Source organism: Neolamprologus brichardi, chromosome 4 (assembly GCF_056152115.1).
Source record: "Neolamprologus brichardi isolate AB-2024 chromosome 4, ASM5615211v1, whole genome shotgun sequence".
NCBI lineage: Eukaryota > Metazoa > Chordata > Actinopteri > Cichliformes > Cichlidae > Neolamprologus > Neolamprologus brichardi.
The window spans coordinates 2,417,315-2,444,954 of NC_142107.1; the positions used below are offsets into that span (position 1 = coordinate 2,417,315).

The 27,640-nt window shown below is 43.0% G+C and overlaps 1 protein-coding gene across 2 annotated transcripts in view; it reads left to right on the plus strand.

Moving 5' to 3' along the window:
- Nucleotides 1–27,640, plus strand: part of smurf2 (SMAD specific E3 ubiquitin protein ligase 2) — a 55,799-nt gene that overhangs the window by 18,867 nt on the left and 9,292 nt on the right. For both annotated transcript variants that reach the window (XM_006797903.3, XM_006797904.3), the window contains 10 exons: nucleotides 5,845–5,883; nucleotides 7,560–7,668; nucleotides 15,192–15,325; nucleotides 18,297–18,362; nucleotides 18,837–18,921; nucleotides 19,086–19,169; nucleotides 19,531–19,745; nucleotides 22,000–22,084; nucleotides 23,031–23,189; nucleotides 23,281–23,328. In XM_006797903.3, the coding sequence (XP_006797966.1) occupies nucleotides 5,845–5,883; nucleotides 7,560–7,668; nucleotides 15,192–15,325; nucleotides 18,297–18,362; nucleotides 18,837–18,921; nucleotides 19,086–19,169; nucleotides 19,531–19,745; nucleotides 22,000–22,084; nucleotides 23,031–23,189; nucleotides 23,281–23,328 (1,024 nt within the window). The remainder of the gene's footprint in view (nucleotides 1–5,844; nucleotides 5,884–7,559; nucleotides 7,669–15,191; nucleotides 15,326–18,296; nucleotides 18,363–18,836; nucleotides 18,922–19,085; nucleotides 19,170–19,530; nucleotides 19,746–21,999; nucleotides 22,085–23,030; nucleotides 23,190–23,280; nucleotides 23,329–27,640) is intronic.

Here is a 27,640-nt window from a genome sequence, read left to right on the forward strand (position 1 = left end):
GTGTCCTTCGAAAGCTCTTTGGTCTTGGCCATGGCGGAGTTTGGAGTCTGACTGGTTGAGGCTGTGGACAGGTGTCTTTTATACAGATGATGAGGTCAAACAGGTGCCATTCATACAGGTAACGAGTGGGAGACAGAAAAGCTTCTTACAGAAGACGTTACAGGTCTGTGAGAGCCAGGGATTTTCCTTGTTTGAGGTGACCAAATACTTATTTTCCACCCTGATTTACGAATAAATTCTTTACAAATCCTACCATGTGAATTCATGGATTTTTTTTTCACATTCTGTCTCTCACAGTTGAAGTGTACCTCTGGTGCAAATTACTGACCTCTGTCATCATTTTAAGTGGGGGAACTTGCACAATCGGTGGCTGACTAAATACTTTTTTGCCCCACTGTAGCTACTGATGATGTACGGTGTCTCTACAGGGGATTGAGCATTGCAGAGGCTCCCCAGTTAAATCTGTAGGCCATGCCAAAAGCATTGAGGGGAATGCCCAGTCATGAACTCACAATAACGGCAAAAAAATATTTGTGTGTAAAGCCGCAGGCATTGGGCTCTGGGGGTGGATGAAATTTGCCTGGAACGTACTTGATGTTTATCAGGCTGTTTTGATTGAAACCACTGTGTAGTCTTGCATAAACCTCGCAGACGGTGCCTCTGGATTGGCAGACTGGCGTATTGCGGTCTGTTAAAGAAGGGTGTGTGCCTGTTACCAGGTTATCCCTCTCTCCACCTTCCCTGGTAGACACCATGGCAGGATACTGGAAGGGTGACCAATAGGTGTGATTGAAACACACCCTCTCACTAGTGATGGAGGGGTGTCTGGCAGGTTGCCAATCCAGTCTACATGCTTTATAGACTTGGAGAAGGCTTATGACGTGGTTTCTCAAGGGATTCTATGGGAAGGTGCTTTGGGAGTGCCCTTTCACATCCCGTCTGCAGCGTTAAACGAGACCTGTTAATTGTGGTTGTTGGACTTTGCCAAGGCTGTACTTTGTCTCCACTCCTGCTTGTGGTCTTTAGAGTGTAGGCTTCCAGGCAAAGCTATAGTGAGGAAAGCATCTGACATAAGGATCAGTAGGTCACACCTCTGCTTTTTGCTTACCCAAAGGGCTGAAAGAACAAGATTGAGACTACAGGTGGCTCAATTTTCTTTACCGGGCGGTTGGAAAAAATCCAAAACTGGATGAGAACTTCAAAAATTCAGCAGGGGCTCATGACGCACTCCAAATTAAGAGGAGCTGGTTAAGTTGGTTCATCCTTGTTTGATGCTCTACCAGGCATGGTCAGTAGGGTTCCCTGGGGCTCAGTCTAGGTGTTACATAATTGTTTTTCCTTCCTAGAATGGGATTTCGGTGGGATAACTTCTCACATAAGCTGTTCATGTAAAGACTGCTGGTGGTGGTGGTGGTGGGGGGGTGGGGGTGGGGGGGGGGAAGAAGAGTGCCAAACAACTCTCTATATCATTTAGCTAGCTTAGGAGTAACAAGCGATTCCTCAGGAGGAGCTATCTGGAAATAGTTTGCTCAGGGTAGTGCTGCTTCCCATGTAGTTATGGCAACTTTCAATTGGATGAAGGAGTTGGAAGATGGATGTGTGGATGAATATGTAGGAGGACAAATTTCATTTTCTCATCAACATTGAGCTTTGTTGAGTTCCTTTCTACACTTTGCACTCTCCTGCCTGACAGAACCCACGCTCAGCTCCTCCCCCCGTGTTTATTTATTTGATGTTTTTTCAGGCTAGAATCGGAGGATCACAGCACTTACAACAATCTCATTAGAGAAACTTTACAAGCTGGAGGTGTGTGAAATTCAGAGTTTGTGAAGAGTGACGGTGATTGTCAGAGCGAAGGCGGCAGCCACCCTTAGAGAAGTTTCATGAAACTTCTCTGAAGCCAGTGCTTTTGCAAAGTGTGACAGTCGTTTCAAACCAAGGGTCCCAAAAACCCAGCCTGCCCTTTATGTTACCCCTCTGGGAATCCTTTGATTCCTCAGCACTCGCAACATCAATCACTTCGCTTCACAAAGACAGAAAGACTTTGCTGATACCCTCATTTGAAGCCTTTGGGTTAACTAAAGGAAATGGTGCACTCAGTGGCTGGCAGTTCATTTGTTTGCATGTAGACGTTGAGAAGGTCAAAGCTGCTGTCATGTTGAACTTTAGAGTGGCTGTTTCCTGGAATCAGGGCATATCAGAACTGGCAATCCTTTCATTCCGTTGTGTCTTGTGGCTGTCTGATCACACACATTATAATCCTTCTAATGTTGCAAAATCTGTAAAATAATGCTCCACTTAGGTTTATGTACATTTTTGCTTTTTCTAATGACTGTGTTTGGATGGCTGGATGCCACTCCATCCTGATTGATGTCCTTTCTCTCTCCTTCTCGCTGCACAGCAGCATCAGACCTAACTGGCTCTCTCGCTGCTATTGTCTCTGTGCATCAACCATTCCAGCGGTTTTTCCCTCTGTTTTCAGCTGTCGTTCGGCCCCTTTTATTTTTCCATAAGAAGCCTATATAGGTATAATTGTAGCGTTGCCTTCCTGCTCTGTGGCTAGTTGAGTGCTGCTTTTGCCACTTACACAAGGGTCTGCAGCTTTTGCAGGCTGTGGTTGTCTTGCCTTTCCCTGGAATGGATCTCATAGGGTCCTAACTCTTGCTCCTTTGGGCCTGGACTTTAATTAAATGTTTTGTTGTCTATACATTTCCTTGCTGAAGAGTCATATTTCTCAGTCTTTTGCTATTCATTTCCTCAGTCATGTTACAGTCTAATCAACTGTCTGAATTAATTTCACTATACTGGATGTTTTTGGAGACACCATCACCTGTTACCTCAGTCAGCCCTTTAGTGCACCACGCACACACACAAACCCATGCATTCACTCCCCAGTACTTGCTAATAATTATGTTAATAATTAATTAGATCACTGGAGTTGGAGAGGAGAGTGATGTGTCTCGGGGAGCATGCGTGTGCTCACATGCTTTCCTCTGTGTTCAGGAAGAATGTGACCGAATGTGATGTGTACCAGATGTTTTAGAAATGAGGTGGGTTTCGCTGGAACGTAATGCATTCCCAGGGATGTTTGCGGAAAGAAATTCTTCCTCATCTGTCGAGCATGTTCTTTACCCCCCCCCCCCCCCCCCCCCCCCAACACACACACACACACACACGATGGCTGTTTTTAGTATCACGTGCATGCTCACTTGTGTCACTTGTGTGTCTTTCAACACCATAAAGCTGATTGTCGGTTCCTTTAATTTTGTCCATGCAGCATGTCAATAATATGTCTTTCTCCCTCTGATTTCTTGTGGTAAAATTCTTTGAGCTCAAACCAGACTCAGATTCAGACTGATGCTTGACATGGTGCACGTTTGAGTATGTGCAGCATGGGGGAGAGGAACAGGTAGTTCTGCTGCAGGCTTGAATGGCACAACCTGCAGCCCTCTCACCTTTAACATAAGAACTAACCAAGCCAACTTCTTCAAAGTGAATGAGGGGCAGGAGCACAGAAGCCTGAATCAAATACATGTGAAGCATTGCTTAGACCAGTCTGTTGCTGCTATAACAGTTTTTTATATATGCAGTTACAACAGCAATGATGAGTGTTTTTTATATATATATATATATATATATATATATATATATATATATATATATATATATATATATATATATATATATATATATATATATATATATATATATATATATATATATATAGGAGTTGACTACATAAGAGAAAACATGCTGACATTTACACTGTGTCCTAGCATGACAGTTCAGCAACACCCCAACTGTCCTCTAAAATTTGCTTTTCTTTTTTCCTTATTTTTCTGTACTTTTAAAATTTGCATTTGTTAGCTGTTATAAATGCCAACACTAATATACTGGCTATTAGTTAACTGAAACCCAACCTTGATGTTGGGGCTGAAATATTGGTCGGGCTTTACGTTTTTAAACAATACTGAATTTGACGACATTCATAGAAGTAGTATTTATTTTAAATTGCACTGGAATGCATTAGTTTTAAGTAGGTTTACATAATACTAGGATTTGAGAAAACAGTTTACAACATTATATTTGTTATATTACAAGGAATTCTTCCTTCCCTCATCACCCTACTGGTTGCGGCAGATGTCTGCCCCTCTCCAAATCTGCTTCTTCCTGTTAAAAGGGAGTTTTTCCTTCCCACTGTCACCACGTGCTTGCCCATAGGAGGTTGCATTGGGTTGCCTCTGTATTATTGTTGGGTCTTTACCTTACAGTATAAAGCACCTTGAGGTTAATAGTGTTGTGAACTGAATAGAATTTAATTAAAGGAACTTTATGGCTTCTCAGGAGCCATACTTAGTATCTTCTCAGGTGCTTTTGAGGACTTGAGTTTCATTTTGTCTGCTCAGAAATGTAATTGTACTGGCATAAAAACATGTATATACCATTGATAACACAATATGACCAGCTCTGCACTCTGTACACCATTTTACGCAGTAAGAGCCAAGCATCCAAATAAAGTTACAAGCAGCAAAACAGATTCTGGAGTAGACTGAACTTTAAATGACAACATTTACCCTGTGTAGTGTTTAATTAACAAAAAGAGGCAGAAGTGAGATTAGTTACTTTGTGTCACACTTTGCATCAGCTAACCATTTTTTTTTGGCACAATTTCTTCAAAATAAGACTAACTTGGCGCACTTCCCTCTGTACTAATAGTGACTGAATCATAAACCAGACTTTCACTGTTTTATGTTTGTATTACTTTGGTGTAATGTATCATCCCTCTTTGAACCCATGACTCAGCCACATCAGTGTCCAGACCAATTAGGGGCTGCTTCTCAGAAGAGCTTTATTCCTGAGAAAAGCAAAACTATTTCCATGTGCCTGACTCACCGGCTGCAACCGTGAGCTCCAGACACCCAGGTGGTTACTGAGCTTCCTAATCCATCCACACTTGCACAAGAGGGAGTAAATGGCTCTGCCTCATCACCTCAGCAACTGCCACCAAGGCTCTCAGAGTACAACAGTAGTATCGAGTCTGCACAAATTTTGGAAGGGAGAAGGAAAGACTAAACAAACACTCACTCCTGCAGCTCAACATCATGTTATAATGAAGAGCGCAACGTGGTGTTTTTTATTATTCCTGTTTATTTTAATGACACCAAATCTTAATTGTGCTGAAGTTTCAACTTTAAACCTCCAGCAAGGGAGTTGGTCTCTCTGCTGCTGTCGACATGTGCTATAAATACGCAGTCTAATCAAAGGAAAGATTGTTTGTGTAATCTGTACCAGCCTTGGCTTGTGTTTGGCTCACAGCTGTAATGTAGTCGTACTCAGCACACTGTTTTCCGACTCGAATCCTAAACTAGACGAATCGTTCCCTGCGGCCCACCCATGCACATTCCTGCCACTTTTCTAACCAGGGAATTAAAAGAAAATGCATAAAAATAAAAAAAGATATCCACAGTTTCAGATGGAAGAAAAAAAAAACATGCTGCAGATTTTTACCCTTAAGTTGCAAAGTTGTATATTGCAAACCAGACAGGAACACGTCCAGAATTTTTTTTTTAGGGGTGGCCGTGTATGGGGGCCACTAAAAGTCTTGGGGCAGCACACTAAAAACAGAACAGTGCAGGGGCACAGCAGAGGGGAGGGTGTCTTCCTCTCTCGTACTCAGGTTTATTAAAATGATTACCAACATAGGACAGTCTTGCCAGGGATCAGGGGCCAGCAAATTTTGGGGGGTGGCCAGTGTCCCCCTTGGTGATGCCCCTGAAACCTGATCTTGTTGGGATGAATATTAAACATATATCTAATGCTTGACTTTTTGCTTTTGTTTTTCAGTCCTCTGCGCAAAAAACCTGGTGAAGAAGGACTTCTTCCGTAAGTATCTATTGCCTTTTATTTATCTTTTCATCATAAACCTGAAAGTGGTATGAGGACACTTTGGGCTGACAGAGAGGCTACTGTTTGCAGCTATGCTAGTATTTAAACAGTTTCATTTCAACAGATTTTCTCCAAATGTTCCTAATATGCAGTGTTTGGTAAATTCGTCTCGTATCGTAAAATGCCTTTAAAACCCTATAAGTGTAAGTTTTGTGCAACTGTTGCTTACTAGGTTCTTCAGCGTAGGTGTCAGCAAATGTCACGTTTTGGTGTGTTTGGGTCAGGCTGTCATGGTGAATGAGCATTTAAGACCCTCTGCTCACTCAGGAGCTAAGCAAACATTCAGTTACGTGGAGAGTGGTGCTGCGAACATGGATACATATACAGACTTGGCTCTTGTGGTGTATTACAGTGTACTTATGTGAACATACTGATCCAAGCCACAACTACTTTATTTGTAGATAGGAAAACATCAATCATAGAGGCCAGGCGCTTTTTGTGAAGTAGTCACGAAAAAGTCTGTTTTGTGCTCAGGCACAATTTTTCATGAGAGCATGGCTTTAACATGTATTTCACGTCTGCAGCTTGTATTTTGCCCAGACAAAGCAGGGATGTGTCTCATGCTCACAAGTGAGGAGTCAATCCGATTGCAGGATGGGAGAGGCTCTCTGGAGAGCAGCTAAAAGACAGGGAGTGCCACAATAGCAACCTGGCCAGTGAGCCAGCCAGTAACCGTAGCTGGTTAGCAGCAAACTGAACTTTCAAAATAAGAGGACGGAAGATTTTCTGTTACTAAGTACATCACAGTTCTCTAAGACGGATACAAAATACAAGTCTCAAATCTAGTCATTGTGGGAAAGCTGCTCACCATCTGCGCTGCTATCATGCTACTCTGCTACATGTGCTGCAGACAGTACTAGACTGATGTAAAGAGTGCAGCTGGAGCCGGTAAGCTAAGTAAACGGTGTTATGACACTATTTACAAATTACCCTGATCTTTGTTTTCTCCCTATCAGAGAATTTTGGAGAACATATACAGCAGGGATGCCAAAGATAAGGCCCGCGGGCCAGAATTGCCCTGGCAAAGACTCCAACTTGGGTTCCCCAGTGTTTTTACAATTTAAGTCCAACGAGTTGTGTTGATAGATTTATTTAATTAAATAGAGCAGAATATATTTAGCTGCGCTTCTTTCTCTTTTATTGAGATATCGTAGGGATTAAATGTGCAGCTAAACTTACGCAGACAGAAAGTGAATTTTTACTTGTCCGGCCCACTTTAGATCATGTGGCCCCTGACAAAGACTAAGTTTGACACCCCTGATATACACCTATCAGTGATAGGCTGCTACAGGCTAGTAGCTGGTCCCATATTCTCAAACTGTTGTGGAGCACAAGAACTGTAATTATCATTTGCACCATTTGTACTGTGAATTAATCATTTGTTATGTAAGGTGTCCCGTGCATCCTTGCACTGCAATGCGTTAACACCAGAGGATGTCAGTTGTCATGAGAATAGAAAAAGTTTGTGGAAGTAATAAAATGGTCATCTTTAGCCTGCCTGGACTCATCCTGCAACAGAAATCAGTGTTGTGTAGATCACTGCATGTGCATTGTCTTTGTGTCTTCTTAAACTGTTTATTCTTGTGCTGCGGCGTGCTCTTTTCTCCCCGCAGGCCTGCCTGATCCCTTTGCCAAGGTGGTCGTGGATGGTTCAGGACAATGCCACTCTACAGACACTGTGAGGAACACGCTTGACCCAAAGTGGAACCAACACTATGATCTGTGAGTCTCAGAGTCATTTTTCTTCTTCTTCATTTATTTCTTTATTTCTTTATAACACTGAATCATTTCTGACATCTGTTTGTAAGGATTTTAAAAGTCTTCTTTGGTTTATTTGAATACCTCCCACTGCCCCACAGACTAAATCTGATTACAAACAGCAGTTTGAGGCCATGCTTGGCTTATTGCAGTGCCTCTCAATTAGTATGTCTTTCTTTTTATAACCTTGAAGTGTGAGACTTTGCCATTAACAGGATCTAAACCGATGGAAACAGCTCTTGCATCTGGCCTCTCACTTATTTAAATACTGTGTAATGACATAACCCTTCAGTCTAAAAATGTCCCTTGGAACAGTATTTAAGGAATCAGAAAAAGAGGGCCGTCTCCAATAGTATTTTCTTCCATTGACTGAAACACGTGCATGTCTTGTTGTACCCCGATTGCCTTTTTCCCAAAAATGGTGTGTCTTGCGAAAGTAACCTGGAAAAAACAGAGACAGAGCGTGAGTGAAAATGTGAGAGTGAAAGTTTCCAGTATTGGCCCAGTGTTTATCCAAGCCGTCATGCGTAGCCAACAGCGAGAGGAAGCACGTGTCTCCGTTTGTTTGGTTGCTGGGGATACAGGACCCTCTCTCTACAAGGCCCCACGCCTGTCGCATTTGACAAGAGGGAAAAAGTCATGCGCACGTACGCACACCTCAGGGATGAATTGTTGGAGCGGAGAACACAGACTCGTGGCTCAGTGGAAACGTCTCTGCTCTAATTTGTCCCAAGAGCCTGCAGATATCGTAGACTGGAATTTATGTGAAAACGACTTGGGTTTTTCTGCACCGGTGATACATTTACCATGACTGTATCCCGTTTTACTGTCTGTGTTTATTCTCGTGGTGAACAGCAGAAGGACCCTCAGGTGGTGTGTTGGAGGAGAGCGGTTTTAATTGACTGAGAGCAGCTTCTCTGGCTGTCTGGCTGGCTCACACTTATTAAAATAGGGCCTGCAACACCTGGTGTTCCCAAAAGAGCTTAGTGCATTAAAGCTGTTGGCAGTGACTCTTTTTTTCCATTTGTTGTATGTGAGGGTGTAGAAATGATGTGTGTGTGTGTGTGTGTGTGCTGGGTCTTCATTTCTTGGGTACGCTGCAGAGAGCAAACTGGCCCATGGTCTGTGACCCTTCAGCATTGTTGCAGGATGTTGCCAGCATGCCAAGAATAGTAGACGCAGTCTAGCTAGCTGCCTGGGTCGCACAATCCTTCTGCTTGCTCTCGGTTTCTAAAACAGATCCGTAACTCTCATAGGATATGACTGAAATAAAGGAAGTCTAAGCTGAATAACTCCTGTTGGGGATTAGTAGAGGCAAGGATACTGTAATTATGAGTAATAAAACCGTTCGTCTGGAGGACCTTCATCGTTGTAGTAAGTGACGGGAAGTGCCTTCCTGCATTTTTGCACTCTTTTGTCATGCTGTCACATTTATTCAATTAGGAATCCATCAGATACAGTGTTATTAAATAATACATCTGCACTGTTAAGTGCCCTGTCTAGACTCAAATTTCTTTACACCCACCCACTTATCCATTCCCCTCCCACCGTCTGAGCTGTAATTCTGTAGAAGCGACAAGTTCAAAAGAACTAATAGCTGGCTATTCCAGTTTCTCAGCTTTCCAAGGTGCTACCAGTACTGTGCAAAAGTCTTGTGCCACCACTCATTTCTTTAGGTACGGTAATTTATTGAGACATGTGCAAACATACATAGTAATATAAAGGCATAAACAGAATTTGTACAATTTTGAGTGCCAATATTTGGTATGATCACTTTTATTCTGAACTCTTCCATCTTGTCATTTCTTTAATAGTCTTCAGGAATAGTCGTCTGCCTTTCTGTTTAAATGACCCCGTACTGCTTCAATAATGTTGAGGTCTCGGCTCTGGGGAGGCCAGTCCATGACTGATAGAAAACACCATATATAATTCTCCAGCTATGCTTTTACTACATTGGCAGTGTGTTTAAAGCCTTTGCTAGTCAGACACTTTCCTGATTGCATACATTTCTACTAGGGATGCAACGATACCAATTTTTTCAAACCGATACGATACCGATACTTGGATCTGAGTACTTGCCGAGAGTACAAAAACCGATACTTCTACCACACACACACACACACAAACACAATTAATTGGAAGACAGGTTTTATTATATTCCCTGCCGATAAAAAAATAAAATCTTAATAAAAATGACCACAAAAAAATTTCAAGTGAAAAATTAATTAATTATTAATAATTAATTATTAATTGCAGAGTCTCCACATTGTAATTTTACAAAATATCACTGAACTATTGGCACTGTCCCGAGCTTTCAGAATAATAAATAAACACTTCTGTTTGGAATAAAATAAATACAAATTAGGTTTGCGAATAAAATAAACTTTTAAATTATTGCAGTCATTGCGGTCCACACTGCTGACATTTTGTTTAGCCTAGCTACAGCAGCCTCCGGTTTCTCTTTTTTATCTGGAGTCGCCAGTCTGACTCGCCTAACCCTGTGCCTGTTTAGCGTGGGATGTCCCCCTAGTGGCCAATATAAAAGACTACAACAGAAATGACAAGCCACCCTCTGATTATTGAAATAAGTTGGTATTGGTTCATGGTATCGGTTAACTTTTACAAGTATGAGTACACACACATTTTACAGTATCGGTCCCGATACCCGATACCAGTATCGGTATCGGTGCACCCCTAATTTCTACATTCATAATTACATAAATTTTTACAAGACCCCAAAATCACTGGCTCAAATGCAGCCCAAACCATGACAGGGCCTCCACCATGCTTTACAGATGTACACACGTACTGTTCTTCTGACCACTTGTGTATATATTGACTAGACTTTGAATCAAAAATGTCAAATTTGGATTCATCACTTCATCAGACCTGTTGCCACTGATTTTCAGTCCAGTTTTTCTGTAATTTGACATACCTCAGCCTTTTCTCCTGCTGCTTTAAGAATAGCTTCTTGTCAGCCATTGAGTTTTTTTACTGCAACTTTTTGTGTGTGTCAGATGTTGCTTGTCCTATTTAGCTCTATCCACTGATGTTAGGTACTACTTGACTGGCAAATGACTGACCTTGCAATATAATACATTATTAATTCTATAATAAAAATGGTGTATTCTATTACTTTGAGCTATTTCAGTTGCACATCTGTCATAATTGCTTTTGTCCTTTTGGTCTTAAAATATCTTAAACACACATTTGCTAACAAAGGACCTTAAAAGATATCGTCTTAAAATCAGTTTTCTGTTTTGCGAGGGTTTTTTCCCCGTTAAATCACTGGGTTAAGTGGTTTTGTTTTCGAGTCCAACTCCTGACTGTTGTTTGTTGCTTTGTTTTGGCTGGGATTTGGCTTAGTACATGTAATACATTGAAAGAAACCCTGAGGATAATGCTGAAAGCAGCCTTGCTGGGAAGCCTGTTTGTTTAGGTCCAGTAAAGTCTAACAAGAAATGACTTGAGAGCGATGATTGCACTTTGTGGTTAATGCTGTAACTGTTGTATTTGTAACAAGCAAGCTGTTGTGTATGATGAAATGGTTTGGGTTCCTTAGAACAGCGGTCCCCAACCTTTTTTGCGCCACAGACTGGTTTATGCCCGACAATATTTTCACGGACCGGCCTTTAAGGTGTCGCGGATAAATACAACAAAATTAAACTAGTAGCGGTACCAAAAAAAAGAAGATTTATTCATAACACACGTGAAAAGACCCAGGAAAACCGAGTTAACGATAAAAACGATAACAAAATAACGCTGAAAACCGATAAAAACCCTGAAAACCATACATTTCACACCTGAGCCTCAACTCTCACGGCCCGGTACCAAACGACTCACGGACTGGTACCGGTCCGAGGCCCGGGGGTTGGGACCGCTGCCTTAGAATACTTCAATTTAAACTTTTTATATTTGTTAAATCAAAGAGGTATTTTATTACTGCCCTTTTTTTTTTAGAGTCTTTAGGAAACAGATTTATTTTTGTTGGTGTTCGTCCACAACACAAATATTTGACACTGATTCGCAGGTCTGGGATTTGTTGCATTTGTATCTCTGATTATGAATTTTTCATTTTGGTGTGTATTTTTTCTTAAACCTAAAATAAAACCAAAGATTCCTCTACTTAATGAAAGGTGTATTAAAAAAGCACATCTGGCTCTTTAAATCTGCTCCTTTTCCTTTAATGCCAGTTTTCCCATTGTGTGTGTGTGTGTGTGTGTGTGTGTGTGTGTGTGTGTGTGTGTGTGTGTGTGTGTGAGAGATTGCCTATGACTGTATGAAAAATCTTAGCCAGACTAATGAATTTTATTACAAGGATCCAGATGACTTTGGTTTGGTTATAATACTTCCCTCCCGTCATGTCTGTCTGACATAGTAGCGCTCTCTCTCACATCGCACCCCAGACAGGCATTTGGCACTGACTCAAAATGTCCAGACGTCTTACTCACAGCCTCATTGTTTCATATCCCTTTTGGTAAGCAGCATGATAATTACAGTGGGATGCAGTTCTCCGAATCGTACAGACGATTAGTTTTAGACCGAAGGAGGGAGCCCACCCGAGCAGATGTGCCGCAACAGGTTCACATGCTGAGATTTTATCACACTGAGGCCTGACACACGAGGAGGCAGACACGATAAGGAAATAATTCCACTTATTTAGATGCGTCTCTCATTGCCAGCACATCTGTAACTCTGTGTGTGCCTGATCATGTCCTTTACTTGCATAGTGGTCAAACCAGTCAATCTTTTAAAGAGAAAATTATGCCTATTTCCAGCTCCCTTTAAATAAATAAATAAATTCATGGAGTCTGCTGGCCTATCCCAATTATTTTTCCCAGTTCCCCCATTCCCACTCCCTCAAATGCATCTTATTTCTGATTGGGTACCCCTTGCTGACATAAGATTTGACCCACCGAGTGGGAGGGGCTTTTGTACCTATAACCTGAGCTCGGTGCCTGTGGTGGTGGTGATGATGATGATGATGATCTCTCTTTGAAATCAGACAACAGAGCCAGGATGTAAAAAGAGTGTTGAAATGGAGCATTTAAAGTAGTTTGAAGCCTGAGCTTTCTGCCTCTCAGGAGTTTGTACTCAAGCTGACCTCATTATTTGAAAGCTTGACCAACAATAATATTGGTGTAACAATGTACACCAGTCAGGTACAATGCTATGACCATTGAATAAGATTGTGTTGGTCCTCCTTTAGCTGCCAAAAAAACAGACCTACCCATCGAAGCATGGACTCAACTCGACCCCTGAAGGTGTGCTGTGGTATCTGGCACCAAGATGTTAGCAACAGATCCTTTAACTCCTGCAAATTTTGAGGTGCTCCATGGATTGGACTTGTTTGTTCAGAACATCCTAGAGATGCTCAATTGGAACGAGATCTGGAGAATTTGGAGGCCGAGTCAACCCTTAAAATTGCTATTGCTTTCCTTAAACCAATCCTCAACCATTCGTGCTTTTTGGCCTGGTCCATTATCCTGCTGAAGGAGGCCACAGACATGAGGAAATACGGTTTCCATGAAAGGGTGTTCATGTTCATGAAACAATTTGGGTAGATGGTACGTGTCAAACTAACAGCCACCTGGAGGACTCGAGGTTTCCCAGCAGATCATCGCTTTCCATAGGTCATCCTGGTCTCAGGTGTTCCCCAGGTAACCAATGCCCACAAATACCCAGCCATCCAGGCCGCCTTCTCTCATCGCTCCAGTTCTGATGCTCACATACCCATTGTTAGTGCTTATGGTCGTGGGAAGGGGTCAGCATGGACACCCTGACTGGTCTGCAGAACCATACACAACAAACTGTGATGCTCTGTGTGTTCTGACACCTTTCTATCAGAACCAGCGTTAGATGGAGATAAAGAGAGATAATCATTGTTACTCACTTCACCTGTCAGTACTTATTTTCTGTCTTACAAACAACAATCAGGCATAACATTGTAAGGAAAACTATAATAGGACCTTGTAATGTTCTCAGTACTTGCAGTACAGCCGTAGCAATCGCTGTCAGTCATAACACGGGCTAGTTTTTACGCTAAGTTTGTGTAGTATTTACCTAGAAAAACTTGTATACCGATACCTGTTATTATTTCCCTCTTTACTCTCAGTCTCGTGACACCATTCCCATTCAGTTAGCTTGAAATAACAAATAGTATCACAGTGAGACTAAAGCTGTTTTTTTACACAGGAACTACAAAAGATGTCAGAAGAATTGGGTCAGGACATTGTCTGAGGTTTTCTTTTGTAGATGTAGCCCACAGCTGGAGATCATTTACATCAGCCATGAGCCGCCTGAACGAGGCAGAACACAGGACAGCCAATCGACAACCGCGAATTCACCTGCAGCTTTTTTCACATTGCCACAGATCGGCGCAGTCGGGCATCACAAAGACTTTGTACTAGGGAGCTGCATTTACACTTGCAACTCCTTCCACTGCTGTCTAGAAAAGCTCATGTCTAAAACAACCGTAGACTATCAACCTCTGAAAAACAGGAGCCTCTGTGATGTTTAATAGGGTGATATCCCCTCAGAGCTGCTAGCGCTGCTGCAGAGTCGGTCTTGCTCTGTGATATTTCATCCTATAATTATTGACTTGTCATTTTCATTTTTTTTTCGTCCTCTTTAAGTGCAATCATTAACCAGCTTCAACCGAGATTACAGTGGGTTTTAACATTATGTCGAGGGCTTACTGTACAGTTACTGCACTTCTTACCTCATCATAAACTCATAAAGTCAAAATAGTTTACTTTGAGGCAAACAGCCTTCAAATTATATAACTAATGTTACGGGCTTCCATGTTTGGCAGAGCAGTTAATGACTGTTTATACCCAATCATAATTTCAGTGCTGCTGGTTTGATCAAAGAAGGTCATTTGTACTTTTCATATATTGAGGAAAATGGTTTTCTTAAAATGTCTTGTGTGTAAATTGTATAAGCCAAAAGAAAACTCGATGTCAGCCCAAGTTTAAAAATCCATTTTGTAGCAAAACGTAGGGCTTTTTTCATTTCCCCTGCACGCTGGGAGAGTATTTAAAATGACGACAGATCAGGGAGCATTTTACAGTTAAAGAGGTTTTGTTGTTGTGGTGTCATCGCAGGAGTACCGTGGCCTTCTGTCCCACTTTTATTGAGGATGGCTGGTGTGACTGTGATAAATGATTCAGAGAATCCCACTCCACTTGTGGTGCTTCGTCTTCTTCTCAGGCACAGAGGATCAGAAAATCCCTCTGAGCTTGCTCACCTACCTCTTCCACATCCATGTGTGCCGACTCCGCCTCACTTTGTAGTCCTTGACAAGGAGTTTTAGTAGTAACCTCCGTGACGTGGGTGTGTCTTTGCTGTAGTGCCGGGGAAATCCTCAGGGAAGTTTCTATTACCTTTCACCAGATGTCTGTTTGTTGAGCAGTAAAAGAGAGTTTCTATGGCACATCTCATTAAATACGTGTACTTATTATGTCTCCTTTTCTCGTTCCCAACAGATACATTGGAAAATCCGATTCCATCACCATCAGCGTGTGGAATCACAAGAAGATCCATAAGAAGCAAGGAGCTGGCTTCCTGGGCTGTGTCCGCCTTCTGTCCAATGCTATCAACCGCCTTAAAGACACAGGCTGTAAGTGCCAGTGATGCTTTAATGTATCTGCCGCACGTTTTGATGTTTAATTTTCCCTTTTTTTCCTAAACCCTCTTTAACAGTGTAGCTCTCTGTGGATTAACAATATATTTGGCATTTTGTGTCAGCACAAGTAGCAAAGTGATATACTTTAATGCGTATAGATTTCTGCATCCAGGTTAAGGTCTTGTAATATTCAAATCTCCAGCCCAACCTCATACCTCTGAAAAGCTTGTACAAACATGACAAATGACAGCTGCTGGTTATAGGTTATACTTCATTATCAATATGAACATTATGACCAGATGGATCTTTTTAAAATTTTGCCAACTGGCCTCGTACTTTTGGCCCCAAAAAAGCAACTAATTATATTAATTGTTGAAATTAGCAGCTCGAAGTCTGTGTTGATGGATCTCAGTGGGAAAAGGATGGACTGCACTGTTTCTTGTCTAATGTGCGTCGGGATCTCGTACGTCAGTAGTCGGAGAATGGATTGAGAAATTGACAGGCAGATCGTGGAGTGTCTTCAGCGATGTGGAGAGATGGGAGCCTCAAGCTGTGGGTGGTGACCTAAAAAATAAGATCACAGATACAAGCGGTGAAAATGAGTTTCCTCCAAAGAGTTGGTGAGGGATGAGGTGTGAAGCTCAGTCCTTCAGAAGAGACTTAAAGTACGTCTCTTCTGCAATGAGCCAGATGAGGTGGGTAGAATGCCTCACAGATTCTTCCTGGGTCAGGTGAAGTGTGCATGTCCAATTGGTGGGGGGGACCTGAGGGCAGACTAGAACAGGCTGAAGAAAATCTGTCTCCGGCTTGGCTTAAGGCCGCCTCAGGGGAGAGGGTGGTCAGTGTAGCTCTGCTGAGACTTTGATTAAAGGAGCACTAAATTCCCAGGAATTAAAGAAATGTAAAATATTTTGGAGAATAGTTAATAGAAGGATGCTTCCTAATAGTTGTCGGTTGATTATTACGAAATATATATTTGACATATTAAAATAATTTTGATTCAGATAATGAAGGTTTTGATTCAGATTTTGATTCAGCATGTGGGCTCCACCCACATGCTGTTCAAAGCTTTTATTTGCGAGGGGCAGCCAATCGGAAGAAAGCTGGCAGAGGAGGCCAACCTCAACAGCAGGCTGATGTGAGGTTTATTTTATCTGGATCTTGTACTTTAAAATATGCCTGGATCACCTCAGGTTTTTTTTTCTATTAGGTCTTTATGTGTTATTTGATTTACTCGGTTTATTACAATCTGCTGGAGAAGATGACAGCAGTTAAATTGTCATTTACGGCCATCAGACCTCCACAGCTCACTGAAGCTGGACTATCTGTCCACACCGCTGCTGCCAGAGCTACGCGACTGCAACTTGTGCCCTGTCTCACTCGCTAAGCCTGACAGAGGCCAGACCGGGGTGTGAGAGGGGTCAGCACTCTGCCCCTGGCAGAACAGGAAGAGCCATTTAACATCACCCAGCAATTACGGTAAAAATGTCTCATGTCAGAAGCTAACTGGATAAATGAGACGAAGGTCTTAGTTAATGGCTCCCTATATAAAAGCCCTGCCAGATTGTTGTAGCTTCAGCAAAAGCGGTCTGGAGTGAGTCTGAGCCAGTACCTGCTCCATGGGCCTGCAGTCTTGTAGGCAGAACCGTGAAAGAATCCCACCAGTTTTCCTAGAAGCTCCTGACATTGTTGTTTTCCTGGAGGGACACAGGAAACCTGAACCTTGTGCCACAGCTGTGAGTGGTTTGCCGCCGCTTTTCCCCTCGCTGTCTCTCTCCCTCTCCCTCTCTCTCCTGGCCTTCTCCTCACCCCTCGAGTTTCTCCTCGAGTCTCCTCTGTAGACTGGCAACATGTGCGCGCACACACACACACACACACAAATGCCATTGTGACTAGCCTCGCTCTATCTCCGTCTGCCGATCTAGACAACCGGTCATTTCACGCAGACATGCATAATTGTGCAGCTATTTAAGTGTAAGCATAGATATGTAGTGTTGTGGTCTCTCCCCTTGTGTGCGTTTGTCAGTCTTTTGTCTGTGTGTGTGCTTTTACCAGCACTTGCCGTTCGGTCCCCTCCACAAGCCTTACCGAGGGCACAGAGTACAACTTTTGTGTATAATTGTAGAGCGTCTCGGGTGGACTGTAACATTTATATATAATTGCAGCGTTTATGTTTCATGTTCTCTTGTATATGACTGTGCAAGTATTTACATGTATACACTTTCATCCAACCTCAGCACGAGTACATTTTCTGTTTTGTCAGTGGCTGCTGACCTCCGGCCAGCCTCGTAACGCTTCGTCCGTTGCCAGTTTTGGTCCCTGTTTAGTCTAGACACACATCCTGAGCTGATCTGCATGACACCCAGACAACAGAGAGCAGATAGTGGCATTTCTCATGTCTGCAGGCAACTTCTTTTTTCCTTTCTCTCTTTTCCGCCTGATCTCTCTCCGTTTCTCACTCACTCTCAAATTCCGCAGACTTTAAGAAGTTCAGACAAAGAGTTTCCAGACTTTGGCAGAAGTTCATGTCCACGCTAAGGCTGAGCGGAATAGTGCAGGCTTTGTACTGAAATTTGTCAAATGTTTGACCCCAGCATTTGAACTGAAGCCCGCTCTGTACCGATGCTCAGTGAGTTTTTGTTTTTTACTGCCAGTGGCTGTTCCACGGAGCAGACCATCTGTTCCAGGGCACAGCCAAGCTGTGGTCTGCAGACAGAAGAATGAGAGACAGATAATGACGGAGACTCTGAGTGATGTAAATGATACAGAGCAGCGGGAATTATCCAAAGTGTGCGGGGAGACGAATACATCCCAACACACGCTAGTTTACATGTCTTTCTGAAGTTGATGAATCCTTTTTTTTCTTTTGTTCTTTTTACTCCTCCTTTCATCTCTATTCTCATTTCCTGTCTGTCTGATTGGCTTCTTCCTCTCCTCTTTGCCTCTCTCACTCTCTCCTGAACAGATCAGAGACTAGACTTGAACAAACTGAGTCCCAACGACAGCGACACAGTCAGGGGCCAGATAGTGGGTGAGTACGGTTTTGTGTGCCCGCTGTAAAACTATCCGGTGATACTTTATAACTTCCTTTGACAGAGCTTGTAGAAGAATCGCAGTGTTCTGTTTTGCTTCTCGCGTGTATAAACAGCTCAAAATGAATGCGACCTGCCAAATGTTGCTTGAAAATCTGCTCCATTTGTCACACACAAAATACATCACTGTAGCTCAGATTTACCACGTGCTCCCTGCACAAGTTTAAAAACAAAAAAAAGATCTGGAAGGATATGCATTTTTGTTTAACCAGACCCTTCAGCATACCTCTGATTTTTTTAAAAAAAATAACCCTTTCCCTGCTTCTAATAAAGACACAAAGTTAAATTTTGTGCATGGATAAAATATCTGTGCCTACGCTGTGAGCTGCAGTCTAGTAACACGTGTGTGTGTGTGTGTGTGTGTGTGTGTGTGTGTGTGTGTGCGCGCATCTGTCTGCCATGTGTTGCTGCAGTGAGCCTGCAGTCGAGGGACCGGATAGGCACAGGAGGTCCTGTGGTGGACTGCAGTCGGCTGTTTGACAATGATCTTCCAGATGGGTGAGTGAGTCGGGGACCTCTCTTGTCTTCTCAGAAGAGATATTATTTTTGAAATTCATATAAGAATACGATATCTGCATGTAGTGAAAGGGGGCAGCGCGTCTACTAGATGCTTCTGTGTCTGCTTAACCGTGTGCTGTGTCTGTGTACGTTTCTGCTGCCAGCTGGGAGGAGAGGAGGACCGCGTCTGGGCGCATCCAGTACTTGAACCACATTACACGCACCACACAGTGGGAGAGGCCTACCAGGTGAGTACACTCTGCAGCCTCTGCAGAATCTCAAAGCCAGACCTCTTAAATCAAACAGCAGCAGGCTGATGGAAATCCACATCACTGACCTCAGTGCTCCCAAACTGGGGAGCTCTGGAGAAAAATTGAGTGGGCTCCTTGAAGGGGGGGGGAAAAACAAAAAAAGGTGTCAGACAAATTGCTTCAAACAGTGGCGTTAAATGATATGGAGGAGCTGAGAAATGAAGGCATCTCTTTTTTTCCTCTGCCTTTTCTTCTTAGGTTCTTTTTTTTTAATGTCTCAAGCAACTTCTTTTCTGACGTCAGCCACACTCTTCTGTTAATTACTGAACTCCTCCTACCTGCCTTTTTGCTCTCTCAGGCCGGCATCAGAGTACTCCAGCCCCGGCCGTCCTCTAAGCTGCATTGTGGACGAGAACACGCCTATTAGCACGAACGGCGCCACGCCCACCACAGCGTTACCGCCGAGCGACGGCGACCAGCGGGCGCAGGAGAGACGGGTCCGTTCGCAGAGGCACCGCAACTACATGAGCAGAACCCATCTGCACACGCACCCTGACCTTCCCGAGGGATACGGTTAGTATTTGTGAACACGCGCACAGCCTGGTGAAAAGACTAAAAATGTCACATTTACATGCTTTTTGCAGGTTGTGCACCGTTCTGAGTAAGTGATTGCAGAAGATTGACAAACTGTCCTCATTTGCTGCAAATGCACTGAAAGAATTCCTATACGAGTCATGGCTTTCCACAATGCACGGGGCATTTCTTCTTCACTGTTTATTCGCCACTCTGAATGTAATCATTAGTTGTGATTCATCTCTGGCTCTTTTCCACAGTTTGTCTCTAGTCCTTTCTTCTTCCCCTCACCCCCAACCGGTCTAAGCAGATAGCTGCCCCTCCCTAAGCCTGGTCCTTCTGGAGGTTTCTTCCTCTAAAAAGGGAGTGTTTCCTTCCCACTGTCGCCAAGCTATTGCTCATAGGGCATCTTCTGATTGTTGTTTCTCTGTTTTCTTTTCTGAATTTTTTATATCTTTTATCACTTATAATAAAATCATTCTTACTGGTGGCAAGAGTGATAAACTCCTACTCCTCCTGACAGACAAACAGGTTATTAACTAATCTGACTAATCAATTCAGTTCTTTTGAAATGGTGAAGTCGAACTTGAGTTCTCTGAAAAGATTGGAAGACTATCTTTAAAAAAAAAAGTGATATAATTCAGTGCACTGTGCTAATAGTTCTGCACTTGACCCGGATTTTCTAATCTTAATGCAGATAAATCTCCAGCGAAAGCCGCCTCCACAACGAATAGTGCCATCATTCTACTGCTGTTGTGTTAATTGCTTGGCCCTCCTCCCTGCTCAACGCTGAGCCCAGCTAATCTGCGTCCTCATTCAGTCGGCCGCTGCTCACATGACTCTGCAGTTTGACACAAGGAGCCTGAAATACTGGCTCCGTTTTAGACCATCTAATTGAATTGATCTAACTGTTAAAAGCTGGCTGCAGACACAGTCTTCCCCCTCTGTTCCCCTGATTTTTTTTGTTTTTTTGGAAGCAGACAATCAAACGCATTCATATAAAAGCAAACACACACAGGCTGCGTTTCCCTGCACAGCTCAAGGGAATTTTGTTTATCCTCACAGTAACATCATCTGCAGGATTTGGGAGCCAGAGCCATAGAAGCGTATCACAGCTTTGCCCTCAGCCCCTCAGATTAGGAGGCTCCAAGCATTGCTATGCTTGGTCCTCTACCTCCTTTGCTTCCCATCTCTGTATCTCTTTCTCTTAATCGAGTTAACATGAGTGCCAGAAGAAGCAACCTCGGCTGGACCGAAAACAAGTAAAGATTATGATGTTTAGGCATCAATTCATTCAATTTTTTTCTGATAACACCAAAAGCTGCTGATTCAGAGAGTGACCTTTCATTTGCACATGTAGCCAGTGTAACAAGACCGTGAAAAAGCCTCCTGTACTTGCTTAGCATGTCTGAATAAAGCTCTAAGGATCCTGTGGCTTAATTAAAGCAGCAGCTAGAGCGAGGGGGGTTCATTGTACAGCCTGCAGGACAGAACAGACCTGCCAAAAAGATCCAATCTGGCCTATTTAGATGACTTTCCAGGGGGAGCGTGTATTTATTTATTGATTGATTTTTAAATTGGATCTATGAATTGACTTTACAATGTTGTTTCTTTGAGATTAGGCTTGAACCGTCCCATAAACTGAAACCGCACTTGGAGCTAGACAGATCCAGCAATATAAGTACGTCCTCACTCTGCCCTTACTTTGTTAATTCTTCGGGGTTTCACGTAAAACCTGTCAGCAGCTTTTTGGTTCCCGCATGAGCCAAGAGATGTCTGCCCGCGCCTCGAGCGTGCAGCGAGCTCATCGGCTAAGTGGTGGGTTTGTAAGGTCGTGTGTACGTGCGTGTTAAATTAGGCTAGCACAGCCAAAGGGATGCCAGCGAAGAGCTCTCTCTTGGCAAGCAGCTCCATGGAAATATATGTCATGCCATGATGAATGAGCTCACCAACTAAAGAGTCAGACATCCCCCCCCTCCAGTCTCTCCAGTGTTCATCTCCCTGTCTCTCACCTCACCCCCTCCCTGCCGCCACTTTCAGGCTGCCTTTTGGGATCTCCACTGACTCAAGCAGTTTTTTAAACTCCATCTGTCTATCACGCTCGAATGCAGACGGGGGTCGCCCAGTGGCATACAAACTCAACTCTGTTTTTTCAAATTCGTCTGGATGATTTGATGCACATTTAATTGCCTAATCTAAGTGTTCAAGCTAACATATAATGAACGATTAATTGTATGTTTTTGTCTTACTACAGAGCAAAGGACAACACAGCAAGGACAAGTTTACTTCCTCCACACTCAGACAGGTGTCAGCACGTGGCACGATCCCAGGGTACCCAGGTATATTCTTCACAGGACGTCCACATGCATACACATAACACTAGTTTAAAGCTAAAAATGCTTCTAGAATAAATGTAGTCAAACCTGTTGCTTGGCTCCAGTTTTCATGATATGCTGCTAGGATCAAAAGTTTCACGTCACTGCACACAGACTGTCTGTGGTAGACAATTGGCTATTTTAATTGGGGGGAATGGGGAAGACACCAAAATCACTTATCCTTCTTTCTTATACTTCACGGTCCCCCTGACAGAATCCATAGCTCGTGTTATTCCCGGTCACCTTGTAGTGAGCCGTAAACCTGGAGCTGATTATGAGCCCAACATGCTGTGAGAAGACCCATGTCACTGTGCTCTGAGAGCAATTTGGTCCTCTGGCATGAGTACCGAAAGGCCCGAACCACATGGCCAACAGCACACAGGTCTCACTCAGTCATACCAGAGGCTGTTGAGTAACACCCGCTGAGGCATGTGCATCTTATTGATTACCGTATTCTGAAAGAATGCACAATCTCTAAAATGTGTAGAAACAGACTTCAGTGCGCTCGCTCAATAAATCACGACTGATCTCTTCTGTCTTGCATCCAATGAAGATTATGAGTGATTGAGGATGTTTTTATTGGTCTAGATAGGAGCCTGTCAGGAGCCACAGCTTGTGAGGCTCTGGTCACTTTGGCTTCAAATCTTAAAAACTGAAAGGTTAGCGCCAGCGTAGCTGCAATTTCTGAACGTCTTGGTCTCCCTGGAGTCCAGCTGAAAGGCTGAAGGGCAGCTGTAAATAGTTTTAGATGGGAGGAAGAAAAACAGAATAAAAGTGATTTCTCAGACATTCAGAATCCCACTGTCTGCTTTAATTCTTTTCAGTGCTTAGTGCTTTCACGTGTTTCATATCTACCCTACATTAAATTTGCGATTTCTAACTTTTTGTTTGCTGTTTTCGTACACCTCAGAGATCTGAGTAATGTAAACTGTGAGGAACTGGGTCCTCTACCTCCGGGATGGGAAATACGGAACACGGCAACCGGGAGAGTGTACTTCGTCGATCATAACAACCGAACCACACAGTTCACAGACCCGCGCCTCTCTGCTAACCTGCATCTAGTCCTAAAGTAAGCATGGCACGCTTCAATCAGGGGAAAAATGTGAAATAGACCGATGCAAAAGCAAAGATTTATTTTTCTTTCCATTTTGTCTCTGCAGTCCAAGTCCAAATGGTTCTCGAGGAGGCATCGAGAGTCAGAATGTCAGGTAAGGGTCGGGCTTCGTGCCAGGAACACACACACACACACACACACAAGCAGGCGCTGCCAGACTTCATTCGTATAGTTTACCTCCCTCTGAGCCAATGTTTTTGCCCCGGGATCCTGCGTGTTCACCACCTGCAGACGTTCAACACCCAGCGCACTGCTTCTGCTGAGCAGACGTCTGTGAGCACTCACCCACAGAAATACATACACAGGGCACTTCCCCCGCACGCTCTTTCTTTTCAAATTTCCAAATTCCTCAGTCCATGCAGAGGGTTTTGATCGTAAAGGCGTTTTAGCACACTATCCGTCACAAAGCTGTCTTTGGCCAGACATCAAATAGCAAAGTGGAAACCGAGGCTGGCGTGTCTGCGGCCGAGCAGCGTCTCAACGTCCAGCAGGCGAAGCATAAATTCTATGCCCAAAGTAAATGAAGGAACCGTAATGGCCCGCGCTCGGTGCATGTCGGCGTGCGGAGATGCACATGCTCAGAATTTCTTCCCCTGCGCAGCTGTTCAAACACACACTGCGTAGAAGCATCAGCAGCCGCCGTAGAATTACCCAGAGGCCTTTGCTCTGCAAAAGCTGCAGAAGTGTACGGGCGCTTTGGTGGGCTTTCTCCGCCTGACCTCATTCCTGCTCCGTGCAGAGATGGAATGCATCGACACGGAGATCAGGTTTCTTTCTTCTTCTTTTTTCCTCCTCCTTCTCTTTTCTGATGGATCAAAGGACGTGTTTGGGCTTTTGGATTAGCTGGGCCCTGTGGCCCTCCTAACAAAGTTAAAAAAATAAAATTGGTTGCTTTGCATGCCACATTTGTTTATTATAATTTGTCATAAGCATAATTATTACCAGATGTATAAAGGAGAAAAAACTGAATTTTGATGGTGTATAAATTATGATATGAAGATTAGTTAATAAGTGGGTGTGTGTTTTTAAAGTAAGATAGAAGAATGTCTGCAGTTATTGGAGTTCTTGTGCTGTGTGGTTCCTCTTTTTTTGTGTGCGTGTGTTAAGTCTTGGTTACTCAAGAACACTTGGACCTTGGTCTGAGATATGCAAAACCTCCATAAATCTATGTTAATCCTTTCTCTTTACAACTACCATATAATAGATCATCTATAGGCTTTTTTACGTTCTGTCACAGCTTTGGAATGACTTTCTAACTTGTGACAAAAGTCTGGAAAACACATCATTCTTCATGCATTTCCTTCAAGACATCTGCCTTCTATCAGATTTTTAAAAAATGTTCCGTCACCCCAGAAAAATGTTTGATATATATATATATATATATATATATATATATATAATCTGTCAGTGTTATAGTTTATTGCCCTCTTTTTATTTGCTAAAGACACTGCCTGAGCATCCACAGTGTGGTTTTGGTTAAACTTCCTCTGTGATGTTGCAATCCTCTGCAGAATCCAGCCGCTTGAATGGTCAAGGTCACTGTCCAATAGGTAACCGAATCCTCGTCTGGTTTTAAGACCTGGCTGCAGAATTGCCCGTCTGTGCAGTTGCATGAGAAATGATATTAGCCTCTCAGACGTTTGTGATTTGTTGCGCAGCGAAAACATTGCTTTTATTGCAACAACTTGTCTTTGCAGTGAGCGTCTTCAGGTAACATGCACCAGAGTCGTGCTCCTCGGTGAGCTTTTGGAAGGAGAACAGAGCCGTAGGGCCGACGACTGTGAGCGAAAGAGACAGAGAGACGGAGCAGGGACGTTTTGATTTATGGGTGAAAGTGCAGCGAGAGATGCTTGTGCCTCCTCTCCCGCTCCTTCCCTCCCAACATCTGAGTGTCTACAGTATTTTGGGCTGTCAGGAGAGTGCCCTTCCTGCCTTCCCTCCCTCTAAGTCTAGTCTGCAGGAAATAAAGGGCTTCACAAGGAGGTCTTCAGTGTCCTACGGGGCCCTGTGGCTTTCTGGGATAGCAGGAAGTGATTGAAAAGCCAAACTGGATTCTGTCTGGCAGTCACCAAAACCAAACTCAGTCACTTTTTCAAGAAGTTGTCATTGTGGTGCAGGGGAATGCAAGCTGTTGGGTGGATAGTTTAAGGTAGTGCTGAGCTAAACGAACTCTGGACACGTTTTTAGGTCTCCTCCCTGTGTTTCTTTGCCTCACTGAAAACCTGATAAAAGTTGGCGTGGACATGATTGTTTTAACCTTGGCGTCCCTTTTGAGTGTTACTTCCTACATAGCCATACTGTGCCCGCAGACTGTGGTGTGTGTGTGTCAGCCACCCTCTGTGCTCAGCTCCACAGTCTGGTGTTTACGACCCTGCTCATGCCTGCCCCCCCGGGCCACTGAAGTGCAAAAGGCCACTGTGTAAATAATCCTTTAGTGAAGGCCTCATAGAGGCTCTTTTGACTCTGTGTGTGTGCTGTGTACCCCCCTCTGAGGCGTTCTTCCCAAACCAAACTCAAAAGTTGTATTCTACACTGGAGTCGGGAGCTTGGTCATCATTAGCCTCAGACAAAGATCACAGTCTCGCTATTGATCGGGCGGTAAGAACTTTAAAAGGCAGCAGTGTTTAAATTAAAACATTAGTGTTTTATTCTCTGCTTACTTTATACTGATGTAGAGCAGTCTGATGCAGACAGAAGATTAACATGACCACCCAGTGGTTTGTGAACGACCTCTGTTGGATGAGATGGTGAAGCTATTACCTAGCGAGCTGAAACATATAGACATAGTACTAAGTAACATCAAATAAAATACCCAAACTGTCACACAGACTCACAGGTGGGTTGTAGGTACATTTAACCACAAGCCATCATTCTTAACAGACAAGTGCTTTACAAATGCTTCAAAACAACATCAACCGCACGATTCAGTTCAGTGCCTTAACTGAAAACGAACAGCCTACTCACCTCCAACCCGTCAATCAAAGTGGCCGTGTTCCTAATAATGCACAACTTGAAGCTTTTATAGTTTAAAGAGTGAGTTATAAAGAAAATTCCCTCAACACTTGTCAAAAATGAACCATAGAAACACCCTCTTTAATTTTGAACATTTTCAAATACTTTGGTCTTAAAATGAGGTAAATACGGCTTCAGATGTACAACAATGCAGATGCAGTGTGTCAAAATCCAACCTTTTCACTGGTTTCATAGGAATTAAGAGAGTAATGCCAGCCAGGTGCTGCTAATCAAGTGTAGTTTGTTAACTGATGATTAGCAAGTGTGAGGGTCTTTATATAAACTGAGGTTTTGTCAGTTCGGGGCTTTCTGGTGTGTGTTAACACAATGCCATGGAGGAAAGAGACCAGCACTCATCGTAATTAAGCAAATGTTGCTGCCCATCAATCTGGGAAAGATTGGTTTTAAAACCCATCATTCTACATTCGACAGATGGATGGATGTAATATTACAAATATGTAATATTTGTAATATTACATATTTGTAATATTACAAATATGTAATATTACATATTTGTAATATTACATATTTGTAATATTACATATTTGTAATATTACAAATATGTAATATTTGGTGAAAATCAAACGCAGTGGTGTGGAGGCATGATGATGTAACTGAGTCGACCATGAACTCCTCTGTATACCAAAGTATTCTAGAGTCAAATATGAGGCCGTCTGTCTGACAGCTAAAGTTTGGCTGAAATTGGGTCGTGCAAAAGGACTCTGATCCCAAGCACAGCAGCATTGTGCTGTTATTAGGGTGCACTTAATTTTTTACACATTCCTTCTGCATTTCGGCTGAATGTTTGTGTATTAATAACGACACAGCGTAACAATATGTGACCTTTTAGTATTCATCTCAGGTTGTATTTGGCTGAGGCTACGTCCACACTAGCCTCAGAACACTCCACGTCCACACTAACCTGGATAACTATCGTTTTCACAGAGTTGTGCGTCTACATTGAAACGGCTAAAAACGCTTACGTTCCAGTACTGTGCATGTGTGAAATTACTCATTACTGTCTGCTGTTTATTTACTTTCCGGCTCTCTGAAACGTCGCTGCAAAATGTCGAGTTTTTTATATGGACTGACAATGAGGTGAAGTTGTTGCTGCGAGTAACACAAAAGTACAAAGTTGCAAAAACAAGTGAGAATTAAAGAATTTGAAGAAAAGCTATCTGGAGCACGTACAAACTGATATTAATCTTTGATAGGGCTGTCAAAATTGAGAGCAAACAAAACAACTGCTGTATAATGCCCTCCGCTATCTTAGTTTAATTGGTCACATGACTAAAACGTGTCATCCTTTTTGAAAAGGCTCCGGGTTCGCTGTCCACACTGTGAAGCGAAAACGGTATTAAATGTATGCGTTTTCAAGAGCGTTTTCAAAACGC